The 16,004-nt window shown below is 35.1% G+C and overlaps 1 protein-coding gene across 1 annotated transcript in view; it reads left to right on the forward strand.

Moving 5' to 3' along the window:
• LOC309416559 (intersectin-1-like) overlaps nucleotides 1-15,771 on the forward strand; it is a gene marked incomplete at both ends in the record, with an annotated part of 46,294 nt that extends 30,523 nt beyond the window's left edge. The window contains 3 exons of the mRNA XM_082016099.1: nucleotides 5,586-5,673; nucleotides 5,848-5,987; nucleotides 15,643-15,771. Coding sequence (XP_081872225.1) covers nucleotides 5,586-5,673; nucleotides 5,848-5,987; nucleotides 15,643-15,771 — 357 coding nt within the window. The remainder of the gene's footprint in view (nucleotides 1-5,585; nucleotides 5,674-5,847; nucleotides 5,988-15,642) is intronic.
• Between the last annotated feature and the right edge of the window lie 233 nt (nucleotides 15,772-16,004).

Here is a 16,004-nt window from a genome sequence, read left to right on the forward strand (position 1 = left end):
GTTAAATGGCTTGTTGGTGATGCTTCTTATTTTTTTAACTATAAAATAATGAACTTTCAAAATTGAAGTTACCAGTTAAAGCAGTTAGTTCTTGATCTAATGTTGTCATTCATCTTTCTTACTTCTCTATCTAAAATTCTCTGTCAAATTAAAGATGGAATTGAGTAAATGCCTACTTTGGGCGAAAGAATATTCTTTGAAATTTGGAAAGGTTTCCAGATGTTGTGGTTTAACCCCAGCCAGCAACAAAGTCCCACACAGCTGCTCACTCACTCCCCCCATGGTGGGATGGAGGGAGAATCCGAAGAGTAAAAGAGAAAACTCGTGGGTTCAGATAAAGACGGTTTAACAGGTAAAGCAAAAGCCGCACACGCAAGCAAAGAAAAACAAGGAATTTATTCACCACTTCCTATGGGCAGGCAGGTGTTCAGCCATCTCCAGGAAAGCAGGGCTCCATCATGTGTAATGGTTACTTGGGAAGACAAACACCATCACTCTGAATGTGCCCCCCTTCCTCCTCCTTCCCCAGCTGTATATACTGAGCATGATGTCATATGGTATGGAGTATCCCTTTGGCCAGTTGGGGTCAGCTGTCCTGGCTGTGTCCCCTCCCAGCTTCCTATACACCCCAGCCTGCTTCCTGGGGTGGGGTGAAAGGTGCAAAAGGCCTGTGTAAGCACTGCTCAGCAGCAACAAAACCATCCCTGTGTTATCAACATTATTTTCATCCCAAATCCAAAACATAGCCTCATACTGACTTCTGTGAAGAAGACTAACTGTCCCAGCTGAAACCAGGACAGTTTGATCATCCCTGTTTGATTTAGGGATTTTTCTCTTTATTAAATATTTTATATTGCTTGAAATTAATTCTTGGCCGGTAATGAGGGCTCTCAGTGCTTTTCTACCACTACAAAGAGGATCTCACACTTAGGTTTTGAAGGACTTGCATGTAAAATCAATCTTAAAACCTAATCCTATTGTTCCATTTCAACTTTCTCAGCACAATTAATATAGTACATTCATTTGAACAAAACCAGAACTTGACAGCTCAGGTTTTTTGTTTTATGTATGAGTATTTTTGGAGTTTTCTTCTTCTTTCTTAAAGCATCTTACATTTCTGTTGAAGTTTTGCGTACATCATTACACCTTTCACAAGTCATCTTTCTTTTGGCAGCACCTTGTTACAAGGAGTATAATTTAGGGATCATATTCTTGCACACTGTGCCCACTTGATGCAAACAATAGCAAACGAAATGCTACTAAGGGAAGCTTGTGTCGTAAACTGCTATAGCTAGGCTTGAAAACACTCTTCTTCCTTTAACAAAATGCTTCTGTATTGACAACTGAAAATGAAGTCAAACAGCATTGAATCAAGTGTAGGAAATTAAGTTACATTTAGCAGTACTGGCTCAAAGAGACAAAGAGCTGACTAGGCTTGATAGAAGGTGTGAAAAAGCCCCTATTTACCTGAGTAAGTTAAATGCTACTGATCATATGTGCACAGCCAATCTCCATGTAAAAGCAACAACCACTTGTTCCCTCCAACCCTTCTATTCCAAAAGCTTTCCATAGAAATGGTCTCAGGTATTTACTTCAGAAGCAGCTAAGCAGCTACATAGCCATTGATAGATAAACGCTATTTTAACAAATTGAATGGAATTCATATGTCATTTCTCTTAACTTGGTAATTTTTGTTCAGTTAGCCTCTGTATTCAGAAAAGATAAAGTATCTCTTTGCTTTTGTCATAATTTAACAAATTAAGAAGGAAAAAATGGTGTGTTACAGTAAAAAGCTGTAAGTAGTTTATGTTATAGTAAAGACCAATGTGCTACAGTTGGGATGGGGTCCCATTATAACAGACATAATAAAAAAAGTGAGAAAATGTCATTATTATCAAGAACTTGGAATGAGCTTCCACTGCTGGGTATAATAAATGGGAGGTGCAGAGGGAAGAAAAAAGTGTGAAACCAACACTATTGGGACACAAGTAATGAGAAAGATAACCTATTTACAAGTAGATGTGGTTAGGTAGCTTATTAAAAAGTACTAGATAAACAAGTGACAGTGTTCTTTGTAGACTCATTAACAATTTTTTGAATTTTTAATCATATCCTGTGCTGATTGTAGATGTGCTTTTTCCTTCCTTACAGCTTTTATGCATTGGTTTTAACTACTTCACCATGAAAGGGAAAGTTAAGGAGGCAGAGGGATTCTTTACCTTCCTAACGTTTAGTTGGTGCTACTTGTTACCAATCACAATGGTCAAAAAGCAGATTGCTTTATTTTTTGTCTTTGGCATTTTGACACCACTCTGAAATTTTATTGAAACATCTGGTGAAGTACAGTGAATTTTGCACAGTTGTCTACACTTTACTCTTGTTTTGGAGTCACTACTATATTTGTAGTGATTTTTAACCATCTCTGGTCATGGTAACTGGTACTAGATGGTATGTATCCAGCATATTCTGGATCCAATGCCTATTCACTTTCTAAATTGCTTCATTCACAATGACTGTAAGAGCACTTCGGTAATGAAAATCACACTTGCCTTTCTTGGTGGTTGTTTTGTTGGATTTTTGGTTTTGAGGTGGTTTTTTTTCAGTTTGACAGCAATAGCTGCGACTTTGTGGTATTATCTGCTCTCAGGTCATCATTGATCTCTACCACTAATATTTCAGTTAGTGTTGCTTGAGGGGTTTATCACAATTGTGATTCCAGAAAGAAATGTCACTGCTTAGTAGAAAAGGCCAAATTTTATCTGGGGAGAATCTAAAAGAGTAGATAGGTTTTTCCTGAAAAAAAGAGGAGTTTCTCAGATATCCTGTAAATTTTACTATCTGATCTGTAGAGGAAAGGCTAAAGCAGAAAGTGTTTTGTTTTATTTAAAGGAGATTCTGATTCTCTAAACTCTCCAATAGATTAAAAAGTCAATATTGGCAGTTATCTTTGTAGGATGATGTATCTTCCCTTGGAAATATTTTGGTTTAATACATCTGACCCTTGGAAAGATGAGTTAATTCAAAGGAGTAATTATTCTTCAACCTATTAATTAGTTTCAAGATGGAGTTTGGTTAAACTTGTGAAGAAACTGTATAACAATTAATCCTGGGTGATGAAAAGTTGTGCTAGTTATATGAATCTGAGGTATCTGGTAGAGTGGTTTTTCCATGGAAGTTTGGAAGGATCCCGCCTTCCAAACACCTAAACTGTATGTGTTTGAATTATGTTTATACTGTCTGCAGGGCTTCTGCTAGTTACCTGCAGGGATTGTTTGCTTCCTTGATGAACACTTTGGCTCCCAAGTAATTTGGCTTTCCTCTGAAGCACTGGAAGCAGGGTATGTGGCAGAGACTTAAGATGTATAGTGATACCTCAGTTTCTCATACCCCCTCTTGCTCAGGGTGTAGGGTTAGAAGATAACTTTCCCTCATTAGATTGACAGGAACTGGTTTCTGATTGCTTTGTTTGCTTTCTGCTATATGGGACATTATTCAATTCTTGGAAATTTCTTGTTGCATGAAACTTTAGTATTAGTGATTAATTGCTTTCATCTGTTTCTTCAGTACAACTAAAGGATTTGGGAAAGCATGTTGTGGATGCTCTTGGAATAGATGCTTATTACATGGTTGTCTGTGATTTAAGGAAACAGAACTTGACCCTCTTGATCCCTTGGCATTTGCTGTCCTTAAATACTCTTCAAACCATTCTGTGTATTAAGATTGAGTAATCTGGAGTTTAGAAGTGTTCTGGCCTTTAAAAATGAACAACTAAGGTTAGGATTACATTCCACCCTGAAATATTGTCCTATGATACTTCTTGTGCTTGAAGAATGATAATTTTTCTGTACACCCCGTTTCATTTTGACATCCATTCTGCTATTTGGCTTATCTAAATGGTTCTTGAATTCAAATGACCGAATTTTTATATCCTTGTGTCTTGAAAGGTGATTTCCTTTCCTCTTTCTCTTGAGGTTTATCCGTCAATACACTTAGTCTACTAGATGCCACCTTTCTCAGATTATACTACTTGAAAACTTCATTTCACGATACCTGTGTGCTATACTAATTTAATAATGGCATGGGGCATGCAGGTATTTCGGTGGGAGGGTGTGGTGGAAAGTGTGAACACAAAGGACAGTGTTTTGTATGTAGTTTAAGAACATAGTAATGGTGGTTGTTGGGAAGGAGGCAGGCCCCCTCAGGCAGATGATTAGGAAAATGATGCATTGTACGTTGCTGTTTCTCCTTTGGTTCTAGGTAGGGAATAATAGTCCCATGACAGGAGTATCTGGCCTTCATGTTATCCTTGAAGAGCTGAAAAAGATCTGCTGAGGCTATAGGCAATGCAGCTGAACAGTGAGGGATATGTGTAACTCCTAATAGTCAAATGCATAATTTATCTTAATTTTGGTGTTTTGTGAATTTTTAAAGTCCTTAACTCTGCTGTGCTATCTAAGTATTTTTTCTGGAACATAAAGAGATTACAGTAGTCTGCAGTCATTGCATAATCCTAAGACCTGAGCTGTCCGCTGCAGAGGCCCAATCAAAGACTGCCATGAGTAAACTGAGATGACTATGAAGTCATGTCAGTAAGGTCAACCTTGTCTTCTAACAAAAACTAAAAACTTTTCATGGGACTCACTCTGGTATTAAGCGATTAGGTGGCATTTATTCTTAGGATCATATTATGTCATTTGCAATCCTTCATGACAAATTGAAATTGTCAGATGGTTAATTCCTCAAAAGCCTGCAATTCAAGACAACTGCTGAAATAAATTACTTTGTTCGTCTGAAAGATGGGATGTTGACGCTCAGGCAGCTTTTATAAAATAAGCTATTTCATATTATCTTTCTATAATATGTTTTGACAACTTGAAGTTGAAGGTCAAGGCTTTTGAAAGGTGTATGAAGTACCACTTCATCCTCCAGAAAGATCAAGGATTATATGTGAGAGAGAGAGAGAGAGAGAGATAGATATGAGATCCACTGAAGGAGGAATTTCTCATCTGCAGGGTCCCCTGTAATATATCGATGTACAATCTTATGACTGTGTGTTTGAAATTGAGAGAGATCATGGTCCTCGTTCAAGAGTGATAAATCAAGAGATCTAGGACTCAAGTATTCTCATCTAACAGAGCTTGTGTTGCATAGCTTTTGGCCATAATATCTTCTTACTATTGTTGATCAAAATTAATATTCACTTATTAAAATGATACTTAAATGGTTCATAAGTGCTTGTTTTAACATTTCCTGAAATCTACCTTTGTCTTTTTTCCCTGAATTTCAAGTAATGCCAAGCCAAGTTACATATTCAATGAAAGCCAATTGTCAAGTAATATGCTCGAATTTTATATGCTCAAATTTTATATGCTCACTTTTTTGTATTGGCAGAGAACTATGTATGAGTGGCAGTACCACACAGATAGTGGTTGGATAACAGCAATAATACATAATTTAGTGAGAGAAAAAGTAGAGTCATTTCAGAAGAAATGAAAATGAGAGGTCTTATAGCCAAGGTCATCCTTCACTCACCTTTTCACCTGTGTCTCTTCTTGCTTTCTCTCTCCTCGTTGTCTTCTATTCAGGAATCTCAGCAGATGCTTGGAAGGTTGATTCCAGAAAAGCAATTGCTTAATGACCAGCTAAAGCAAGTTCAACAGAACAGTTTGCACAGTAAGTATATTTTTGTACATGTCCAAGTTTGTATAGGATGTAATGCTGCATTGCACAGTGTACTCTGTAATTTCTTTCTTTGTGTTGCAAGATGCATGTTGGAAAATGTTGCTTTCTATGACCTAAAATTCTCCGTGTAAGAAAATATTTATTTGACAATATGTTTAAATACAGGAGATTCTCTTCTCACTATCAAAAGAGCCTTAGAAGCAAAGGAACTAGCACGTCAACAGCTTCGAGACCAGCTAGATGAAGTAGAAAAAGAAACCAGATCTAAACTTCAGGAAATTGATATTTTCAATAATCAACTAAAGGTAACCCTAGACTTTTTAACCCTTTCTTCTAAATGTTCAGTTAATTCTTTTCTAACTTGATTATGGAAAAAAAAATTGAACTAGAATGATTGATTTAGAAAGTCAGTTTGGGGAACATTCTCAATTTTTTTTTTAAAGAAAATACTAATTAGCATCCAAACTTTGAATCAACTTAATCTGCAGAATCTATTTAAGAATAAATTTGAGCTCTGATTCCAGATCCATGGTTGCAAATATGAAATTGCCAGTTTCCGCCCTTTTGCATCAAAGTGCAAAGCTGTAGTAGGTCAACAAATCTACTGGAATCAGTACTTCAAATTGAAATCTTTAATAAAGAGACTTGATTTTCTACTGACATGCAGAATTTTTATCTGCTGTTCATAAGCTCATACTTGTTCCTGAATGTAGTTGTCTGTTGTTTGTGGTTTCATGCTTTATTGATCAGTCTTTTGTTAAAACTGTGTGATTTTTGTTTATTTCTGCACAAGAGAATTACAGAAATTGCAAAAGTCAGTAGAAGAATGTTTTTCAGATAGAGGTTATAAATCAGTCTTTAGTTACAAACTTTTGATAGTGTTCATTTTTTCATAAAATATTCTAATGTTAAAGTACTTTCTCTGCTAATTCAACTGATGGTTTCTCCTGAAAGCTCACTAGAAAAATACTCAATTTTCTGCAAGGTATAATAAATTGTGCTACAACTATTTAGAAGGAAAAGCACTATGATAGATACATTAATGTTTCTGTAGTTGTTTTGAAATTAGTATAACTGTGATTACATCAGATGCTTTAGGATGGAAGACATGTTTGAATTTAAGCAGCAAATAGCTTATTTTAATATTAAAATTATTAATAATTATAGGAGAAATTAAAAGCTGTAGACCATACTACTACCACCCGTTTCAATGCCAATTCAAAGATGACTCTCACAGTCTTAGGCAGTGAGGTACAAAGGGGAGAATCTCTGCAGAGTCATAAGAGACACAAACCAAATAAAATATTTGCAATTTATTTTTAAAAGAAAATAGAATGGTTTACCTCACTTTTTTTTTTCCTTTTAATATATATATGCGCTTTTTGGACACATCTTAATGTGTCATGCTTTTTGGGTGATTTTTTTTTTTTTTTCTTTTCAAATTGAGTCCTTTTGAAGTGTTTTGCAGATAACTATGACCAAAGGATATTAATTCTAAAATTAGTGCCAGCATTTGATTTGATTATAAATGACCCCAACAGCTTATAAATAGGCAGGGGGGTGAATCATCTTAGTACTGTGACAGTAGCAGAAAAACACCCCAAAACAAGCAAACAAAATTCAGTACTTTAAATACTGAGGCGCTTGACTTAACAAATAATGAACTAATGATAATTAAAAATGGAAAATGCACATTAAACAAAGACATAGATTTATCAGAATGTCTGCCATCTATCCAAGAATGCCTTGTCTAATTGTAAACTATTTTGCAGTTTAATGGGGAAATTGATTTTTATGTTCAAATCTTAGTATTTAGAGCTATCACCTTAAATGCTGAAAATCAGTTATGTAGACAGTACTTTGGGAAGACTTCAGCAAGTCTTCTCTGGCTTGAGGATATTGTGTTTGGGTTGAGGATATTGTGTTCTTTATTTCATAATGTGTAGAAGCAGTGCTTAATAGGGAGACCACTTTTTGATGCTGTATGCTGGTATTTTTGCCTTGCTGCAGCTTGCTTTTCTTCCTTGGAAAAGATGAGTTTAAGAGGTGAAAACAAGGCAGTGGGGCAGGTGTACTGTTCAAACTGAGAGGTGGGAGCTTAATTCAGAGAGAGTTGTATCTTATCCTTTTTGTAGTTTCACTATGTGTGCAAGATGTATTTTGAGGGGGCTGGATGATTTTATCCCTGGATATAAATATCTACAAAAGCATATATGCTTTTCCTGGACTCAGCGTGGAATGGTTGTAGTACTCCTATTGCCAGAGAAACAGCTTCGAAGATGCTGTGTGTGCAGCAGTGATTTAATGGCTGTTCTTGTGGAGAGAGCTCTCAGAATGCCTTGCATATGAGACTTTATGCACAAAGCTTGTGAAAGCTTTCCTGAGGATCTTAGTTTTATTAGGGTTTGTGTGAAGTGGAAGTTCTGTTCCTAAATCAAGGCAGAACACCCCTATCACTTAGGTAATAATAATGCTGAAAACAAAGTAGTCTAGGAACTTGCATAATTCTCAGATGCTTTTACGTGAACAATGAAACATTTGTGACAACTTTTAGGAACTGCCATTGGAAAGATGACTATTGCACTTGAATTTGGTAGAAAACTGCATATAAATAATTGCCAAATTAATAGTTTCCCCAATTAACAGAGAACCTTTTGTTTACTTAATATATTAGTAACTGGGTGCAGAAATACAGCAGGCTCATTTGGTGCTAAAATACCTAGCAGTTTATATAATTATCAGCCAAATGTATAATGCTCACATTTAAATGTAAACCTTTTTAAATAATGTATCCAAAATTCTACCAAAGCTGAGCTCTAAATATAATAAGGGCTTCTTATCTTGTAAATTAAGGGAAAATATATGAAGATGGGAAATACAGAAATATTTATTTTAAAAATTATTTTTTAATAAAAAAAATTGAACTGCATTTTTAATCAAGGCTGTTCCTAAATTATACGTTTAAAACTGATGGACTTTTTCAATGGTGATCTACTCTTAACTCTGTACTTCAGTATACTAAGTGAGAGATGCACATTTGATGGGGTGGCTGTTAGGATGGCAACACCATAATTCATGTTGGTTTGCGCAGCTTTTGTTCTCTGACAAGTGATAGAGAGGCACTGGTGCTTGCGTTGTCTTCTGTAATACAACTAGCTTCTGGACGAGAAGCAGAATGATGTGGTACTGTGTGTGAACTCCCAGAAAAAATTGCATATCTAAATACTCTTTAGGTGTATATGATCTTACAGCATTTTGCACTTATTTCCTATTGGGAGAGGGAGTAATATGTGTCTCTACTTAGTCAAAATGCTTAATTTAATAGAGAACAGAACCAAAATTGTAAATATGTACGCTATTGCTCTCTGAGTACAAAATATATGCCAAACGAGTTTTGATGTGATGCTTAAGAGACAGTGAAGTTGACAGCAACATTAAATTATAACCTTTTGTCATCATGGTTGAGATTTATTCCTTATGTTATTGGCTATGAATATCGGTTGCATTATCTCCTACGTGAATACATCCTTAAGTTTTGTAAAACTCCATTTCTAATTCATTCTCTTGAAATAGACTACACTTGATCTACTGATAGCCCGTGCAGAAATATGCTGTGATAATAAAAGATAAAATGAACGATTTAACTAGTATCTAGTGTGGCTTTTCATTGATGAGACTATAAGATTTAGTTGATGTTCTGTTATATTTTAGGTTAAAGGTCAGCTTATTAACACCGTATTAGTATACAGTGGATTGCACTGCATTTGCTGCCATATTACAGTTTCTATGTTCTGCAGTAAATGAATACTTAAAATTGTCCTTAAATTGCCTTATCTTTGCTTCATGTCCTAATATCAGGTATGAGTGACTAGGGAGATAAATTAATTTTTTTTGTCCACTGCATCTTTTTTCACCCCTCCAAAACAACTGATTTAAATTTTTTCTGATTTAGTCCTTTCGAGATCAAGTACTTTTATTTCAACTTAACATCACAAGAGTTGGAAGTGTTTACAGAATTTGGTTCCTGTTCAAAAACTTTCTGGAGTATAAAATGTTATAAATATTTCAAAACAAGTAGTTTCAAGTATCTCTATTGAATACCTTTAGGTAGAATCACATGGTTTCAGAAAACTGTTAGTACTTAGAATTATTTTACTTCTAGGGCATTGTTTTAACCTGAAGCCACAATGTTGGAAAAGTGTACTTGTTTTGCAAAGAAATATGTACCTTAGCCTGCAGCTGGTCAGATATCCTTTTAAATCAGATTTGAGGCATTTTATCAGAGAAGATAATAGTCTTGTGGATTGTGCTGTATTTGGCTTAGAGTAAGTGACTGAATCTGTAACAAGGTTGAAAGTTGGGCCGCTTATTTGTATACTTAATTACGGTTCACGGAGTCTTGGCTCAAACTTCTGTACTCTTTAAGAATCTTAGCCTAGAAATCTTAATAATTAAAATTGATACAGATATTAGTAAAATGTAACTAGGCCCTTGTTTATATTCTTAATTTTATAAAATAATTCTGCAGAAGAGAAGGCTTTATATTTAGGTTTCCTGCTTGTGTAGTTCTACTATAATTTACCTTTACAAATTCTTTCTACATTCAGCGTGAATTTACATTTAAATTTTGCAAAGGTCAGTTGTTACACACTGTTAAATAAAGCAATTAAAATAATTCCTAATTCAATTTTTGTCTCTAAAGATGAAATAATAATTTCATATAGCATAGAAGTATCAAGTATCTAGAGTTTATCTGTGTTACCGCATGGGAGAAGACAACTAAATTAGTGTTTCTGAAATATGTTAATTTTGCTGAGAAGGTATTCTCAGTGCCTGGAAAAGGTGGTAAACAACTAGAATCAAGTTCTTAAAAATGTTTTACATTTTGTGTCATGTTCCAGTTGTTGTCAGTCCCTGTCTGGTCAGTGTGCACTGGACAAGTCTTGCATATGAATGCCTGTTTACATTTGAGCATTTCTTTCTTCCAGTCAGTGGCAATGGAAGATGCAATGCTGCAGTGCCTGGCAGTTCTCCTGGGCTGCGTCAACTACTTAGACTCCTTTCTAAAGGTCTCCATGCCATACTCAGGCAGTACACAACTATATCAATCTGAGTGATGAACCTCCTCCAGTTATGTGCTTCACTTTACCATAAACAGATGAGTGTGCAGTGTTTAACTAAGTTAGTATTTAATAAGAGGTGCTAGCACTAAAACATAACCAAAGAGATGAGTTTATAATTTGGTTCTTTATCTAATCTTTACTGCCTAGATGAGGAGTGTGCCTTGAATTGCAACCTGGGCAAGGTACTAGTTCGATATTTTTGCCTTTTGCTTATCTGAAACATCAAGATTTTAAGTTAATTGCCTATTTTGGTCATGATGTTCAGAATTTTTAAGAAGAAAACACTTTTATGTTAAATACTCCTACACAGCACTGTAATTTGTGATTCCAGATATGAGAGAGACGGCAATACGTTTCCTTTCTCAAATCCCCTATGGCTATAATGTGGGGTGGAAGGAGGAACTGCCTCTGTCAAGGACAAAGCAGGCGCTTTGGGAGCTGGGGAGTGGGGTAGAAGAGTGTTGCTGTGGGAAAGCCTCAGTGAGCGCAGAACTGTAAGGTTCTTTCCTCTGTGATCAAATGCTCTGGTTTGTCTCAAGGGGAGAAGATTTGATAGAAACCTTGTGTTGTAATCCCTGAAGTATCCTAAGTTCTATTGTCTTTCTGTCAAAAGGCAAAATCTGGGCTTAAACAACTAAGTTTCTAACGTTAAGGTTTTCATAGCAATATGACTTGTCTGTATATAGTGAATATTACTCTGCTGTATGAAACTCATATTTTAATTCATATTCAATATTATGTGGGTTTCTAAATGTGGCTATTGTAGCATCTCAAAATTATACTTGTTAGTCTGTTTGTGAATTAAGTGGAAAGGTAACAATTTCTCTCTGCTTTTAAGGTAAGACATGCTTTGTCCTGCACACCAGAAACAAGTAAAGCATTGCTATGTCTTTGGAGTGACAATATACGATTTGTAAATGTACAGCTTTTAAGTTGCTTGTGTTTGTAAAAGATGAGTGTAGGACTGTGCTGAATATTCAGCTGGCAAATGTTTCATTTTGTTGACTGTTGAAGTGTTACTATAATTTTGTTCAACTGCTGTCCTATAGCACTGTGGGAGATGCTGATTCTTTCTCCCCCATCCTCCAACTGTTAGATGCTCTGTTGCTTTGCCAAGTATCTGTTGCATGAGTTGCTGATCAAATCTTTGTTTCCTCCTAGCTAATGCAAAGAAGGATATATATTGCATTTTGTTATCTCCAAAAATATTCCATCCAGTGCTAGGAGTATAAGCTAGGTTAGTTTTTCTTAACTGTTACAGGCATGTCACAGAAAAATCTCTTCACAAAATACTGAACTAGCACATTGGTTTAGCTGGGAGGAAATAATGTGTTAGCATGTCTATGGAAAACTTAAATGATTATTAAAATGTTCTTGAGATCCTAACTTAGCTGAGCATATAGACAAAATAAACAAATAAAATAATTTAATTATTTGGAGCAGAGTTGGCAGCAACACTTAACTGCTGTGATGCAGCCGTTAATGATCCTACTGTACGTACTCAGTATGAGAAACTACTTGCTTCACACAGACATGGAGGCATGGCAGCATGGATCTTAGCTACAATTTCCCCAAGTTTTCTATATGTCATTTTTACTGCCAAATATCATATGTTTAGAGGTGAGATAAACCTACATGTCTAAACTATAGTTAAAATATAAAATTTGGGCTGGCCTTATAGTTGGACATCTAGTGGAAGGAAATAATGCTTGGTGTACAGATGTCTTGCAAGTTGTAACTTGTTTTTATGTATTTGCACGATTCAAGAAGTTTTTCTAAAGGGGGGAAAATACCAATATTCTGAATTAGATATAGATTCTTCCTGATTCTGTGTATCTAGATGAACTGAATCATTCTTTCTAGTTTACAAATTTCTTGTTAAAAAGTAAACTAAGCTCAAATACTTGCATCGGGGTTGTCTCACTTAAAGCTTTTGAGATTTATTGGCTTTTTTTGTTTAACTATGATAACCTTCATACTCTTCAAGAATTTTAGTTCCTCCTTCTTTGCCTATTGATTATTTCTATTTAACTGCTCAAACACCAGAGTTTGGGATAAAGATGCTAAGGGGAAGAAAAAACAAACCTGGAAGGCACTGTTTTGCAAGTAACAACAGGTTATCTTCAGTGTTGCCTTATTAGAAATGTGTGACTATCCCAGATCTCTCTGTTCAATAGCAAGAGGAGGTCTCATCGGCCAGGAATCAGAATCTTGAGCTTCTTGGCATACAAAGTTAAGTGGCAGGAGGGGACATGAATGTGAAGGAAAGCTAGAGCAAGTAGAACAGTGAAGGATTTCTAAAAGGAAGCCTGGGCTAAAGCTGAACTAAATGTAAGAGTCAGAAACCTACGCTTTGGATAGCAGTCTCTTTACCCAGACAAGAGAAACAGCTTGTTAAAAATCCTGAATACTAGTCAAGATATTTGATACTTCATAGAAGTAGTATTTTAGCTTCAAGACCTTTGTAGATACTTAGGTTTATAGATTTCTGCAATCTACAAAAATCTCTAATAGTGTTGGCCAGGTGGAAAACTGCTTTCGACTGTGCTATTTTCGAATCTATGCCCTTTCAGATGAATGCTTGTAAAATACTCTACTGCTAATGTTCTTATGGTCGTATATTTGTCCTTTTCACCTGTACATATTTTTTGATACAAATAAGGGTTCAGGTGATCACGTAGAGAAAATGGGAACTCTGATTCCCCTAGAGATGTTCATTTGAAACAAGGGCCAAATCCATTGTACCTCAATATATTACAAGTGTAACAACATTAAAGACTCTGAATTAATAACATACAGTTATTGGAAGTGACTGTTCACTCTAGTTAGCACTTCAGAAATTTATAGTCTGGTCAGAGGCCTCCTTTAGCTGCAGGTGTAGTTGACCAACTGTGTGTTCACTGCAGTCTCGCAGTCCCTTTATTTTCTCATTGTTCTTTATGGGCCAACTACTAAAACCCCATTACGTTCAATATAGCTAATGTATTTCCTTTTTCCTTAGTCCAAAATAGTCTATGCATGAATGTTTATAACCATGGGCTTTCAGGGTTTAAAAATTTTCCCAAAGGCAATATCCTGCCTGAATAATTCTGATGATTTTGCAGGAGTAGTTTATTTTACATTCTGTAATATCCATTCTAGATACTAACTGTCTACTAAGCTTTAATGTGACTATGGAAAGTAATGATGATCATAAAATATGCTATTGCCCAAATTATCTCTGTATTTCAGTGAGTTTCATGGCCTTAGCACAGTTTTAATTAAAAACTTGTATAAGAACTGATTGTCTCTTTAATGATGTTGAATTCAGTTTTCATTGAATTTAAAATTGAGGATCATTAATTAAATGAAACTGAGGTAGGACATGAGGTTCATCTTAACTTTTTTTAAACTTTCATCCATATATCAGAAGTGTTTTTAATACCTTGCAAAGGTCATGTGCTACTCCTCTTTGTCATGTAGTTATTTTGACATCTCATCTTAAAATCCGATGTTTCACGGTGTGTAGTTGTTCAGCACTAATGCATGTATTAATTTCACTAACTAAAATTTTTAGACACAGTACAAGTACAGTCTGTAAATAAACAAGTATTAACTTTCAACTTTTATGAAACTATAGCTAAGAAGTTACTAATAACCTCGTAAAATTAACTTACTGAAACTTTCCTCATTTTGGCTCTTTGAATCACTTGACATTTAGGAGTTTTTTTACTCTTACGCAATTTTCTACATTTCAGTCAGTGCAGGAGGATAGTTACAGGAAGTCTTCATCTGGCTAACTTGTAGATTGTGAACTTCTGAAAAACTACTCTTTCAAATACAACTTGAAAAACAAATACTTTCAAGATTAACTATTTCAATCCCTGAATGAATTAAGATAAAACTTTTAAGGATACGAGAAATAAATAAGCCTGCATGATGTAAGTCATAACATATTTCAATAAAAGTTGACATGATTAAGATACAGATTTAGAAACAATTTCCTCCTACAAACTTTTTCTGCATATATTGTCTGTACTGTATTTTCATTAAGACATATCCATTTTTTAAAGTGAACTATTTTCAATGAAAACTTTCAGTTGTCATAGGTAAGGTTATCCTTTTTTACCTTGTAATACTGAGGAGTTCAGATGCAAAGTTCTAGGTTGTGCAAAGAGATTCAGGGTAAAATTTGTACTTGTGTTAATAGGTATAAATGCAGAAGAATCTTAAGGAAAAGATGATTTTTTTAAAAAAAAAGTTTGTTGTAAATGTTTCAGGCAATGTATTTCCAATTAATTAGAGGAAAACTGACTTGTATATGGATGAATACTCTCTGTGCCCCTATTCATCCATAATACATTGCTTATAGGAATTAAATCCCCTGCATATAAAACAATCCTGAAGATTCTTTAGTAAATCACCACTAATTTCAACATAAAACCAATTAACTGAAACAGTTGCTGTTATGAGCAGCTCAGCAGGCAAATTTTTGTACAGAATGTAATAAATGAATTCAACAAATCAGTTAAAATAAAACATAAGTGACTTCTGAGCTTAAGCTTTGTCAAACTTTCATCAACTTTTTAGAGTGCCATTTAATAAAGACTTTCTTGTTTCTTTAACATTTTAACATATCAGGTTATATGGATAAAAATAGGAAAGCAGTAAGTGGTTTATAGACCTTTGAAATCTACCTCAAATGTCTGCTAATGCATTTGCCAATACTGTTTGCCAATAAGTTTGAACAGAGAGATCCAACCATTTGCAAGTTTTGTTACTTCACAAAGAAATATATGGGGCCATTAGTTATGATTCACATAGTATACGTTTACACATACTTTACTGTTTTCTCTAGGAGCTGAGAGAAATACATAACAAACAGCAACTACAGAAGCAAAAGAACTTGGAAGCTGAGAGGCTGAAACAGAAAGAACAAGAAAGGAAGACAGTAGAACTGGAAAAGCAAAAAGAAGCTCAAAGGTAACAAACTGCTTTAATTTAAGCCCTTTCTGTAGAGGTGTTAGAGTGCAAAGCATTTTGCAAACAAGTAAAATTAACTTTGCATTTCTGGGAGCATAATCTGATCTCAAAGAATGTATCTCCTAATGGCAAAGAATATCCAAGACCTTGACCAAGTTTCATTCCAGTGCAGATGATCCCTTTTCAGACTTGGGGAATCTCTTGATTTATCCTTGAACAAGAGATGTGCTGTGGAGA

Source organism: Phaethon aethereus (genome assembly GCF_964289735.1).
Source record: "Phaethon aethereus genome assembly, contig: HAP1_SCAFFOLD_212, whole genome shotgun sequence".
Classification (NCBI taxonomy): Eukaryota; Metazoa; Chordata; class Aves; order Phaethontiformes; family Phaethontidae; genus Phaethon; species Phaethon aethereus.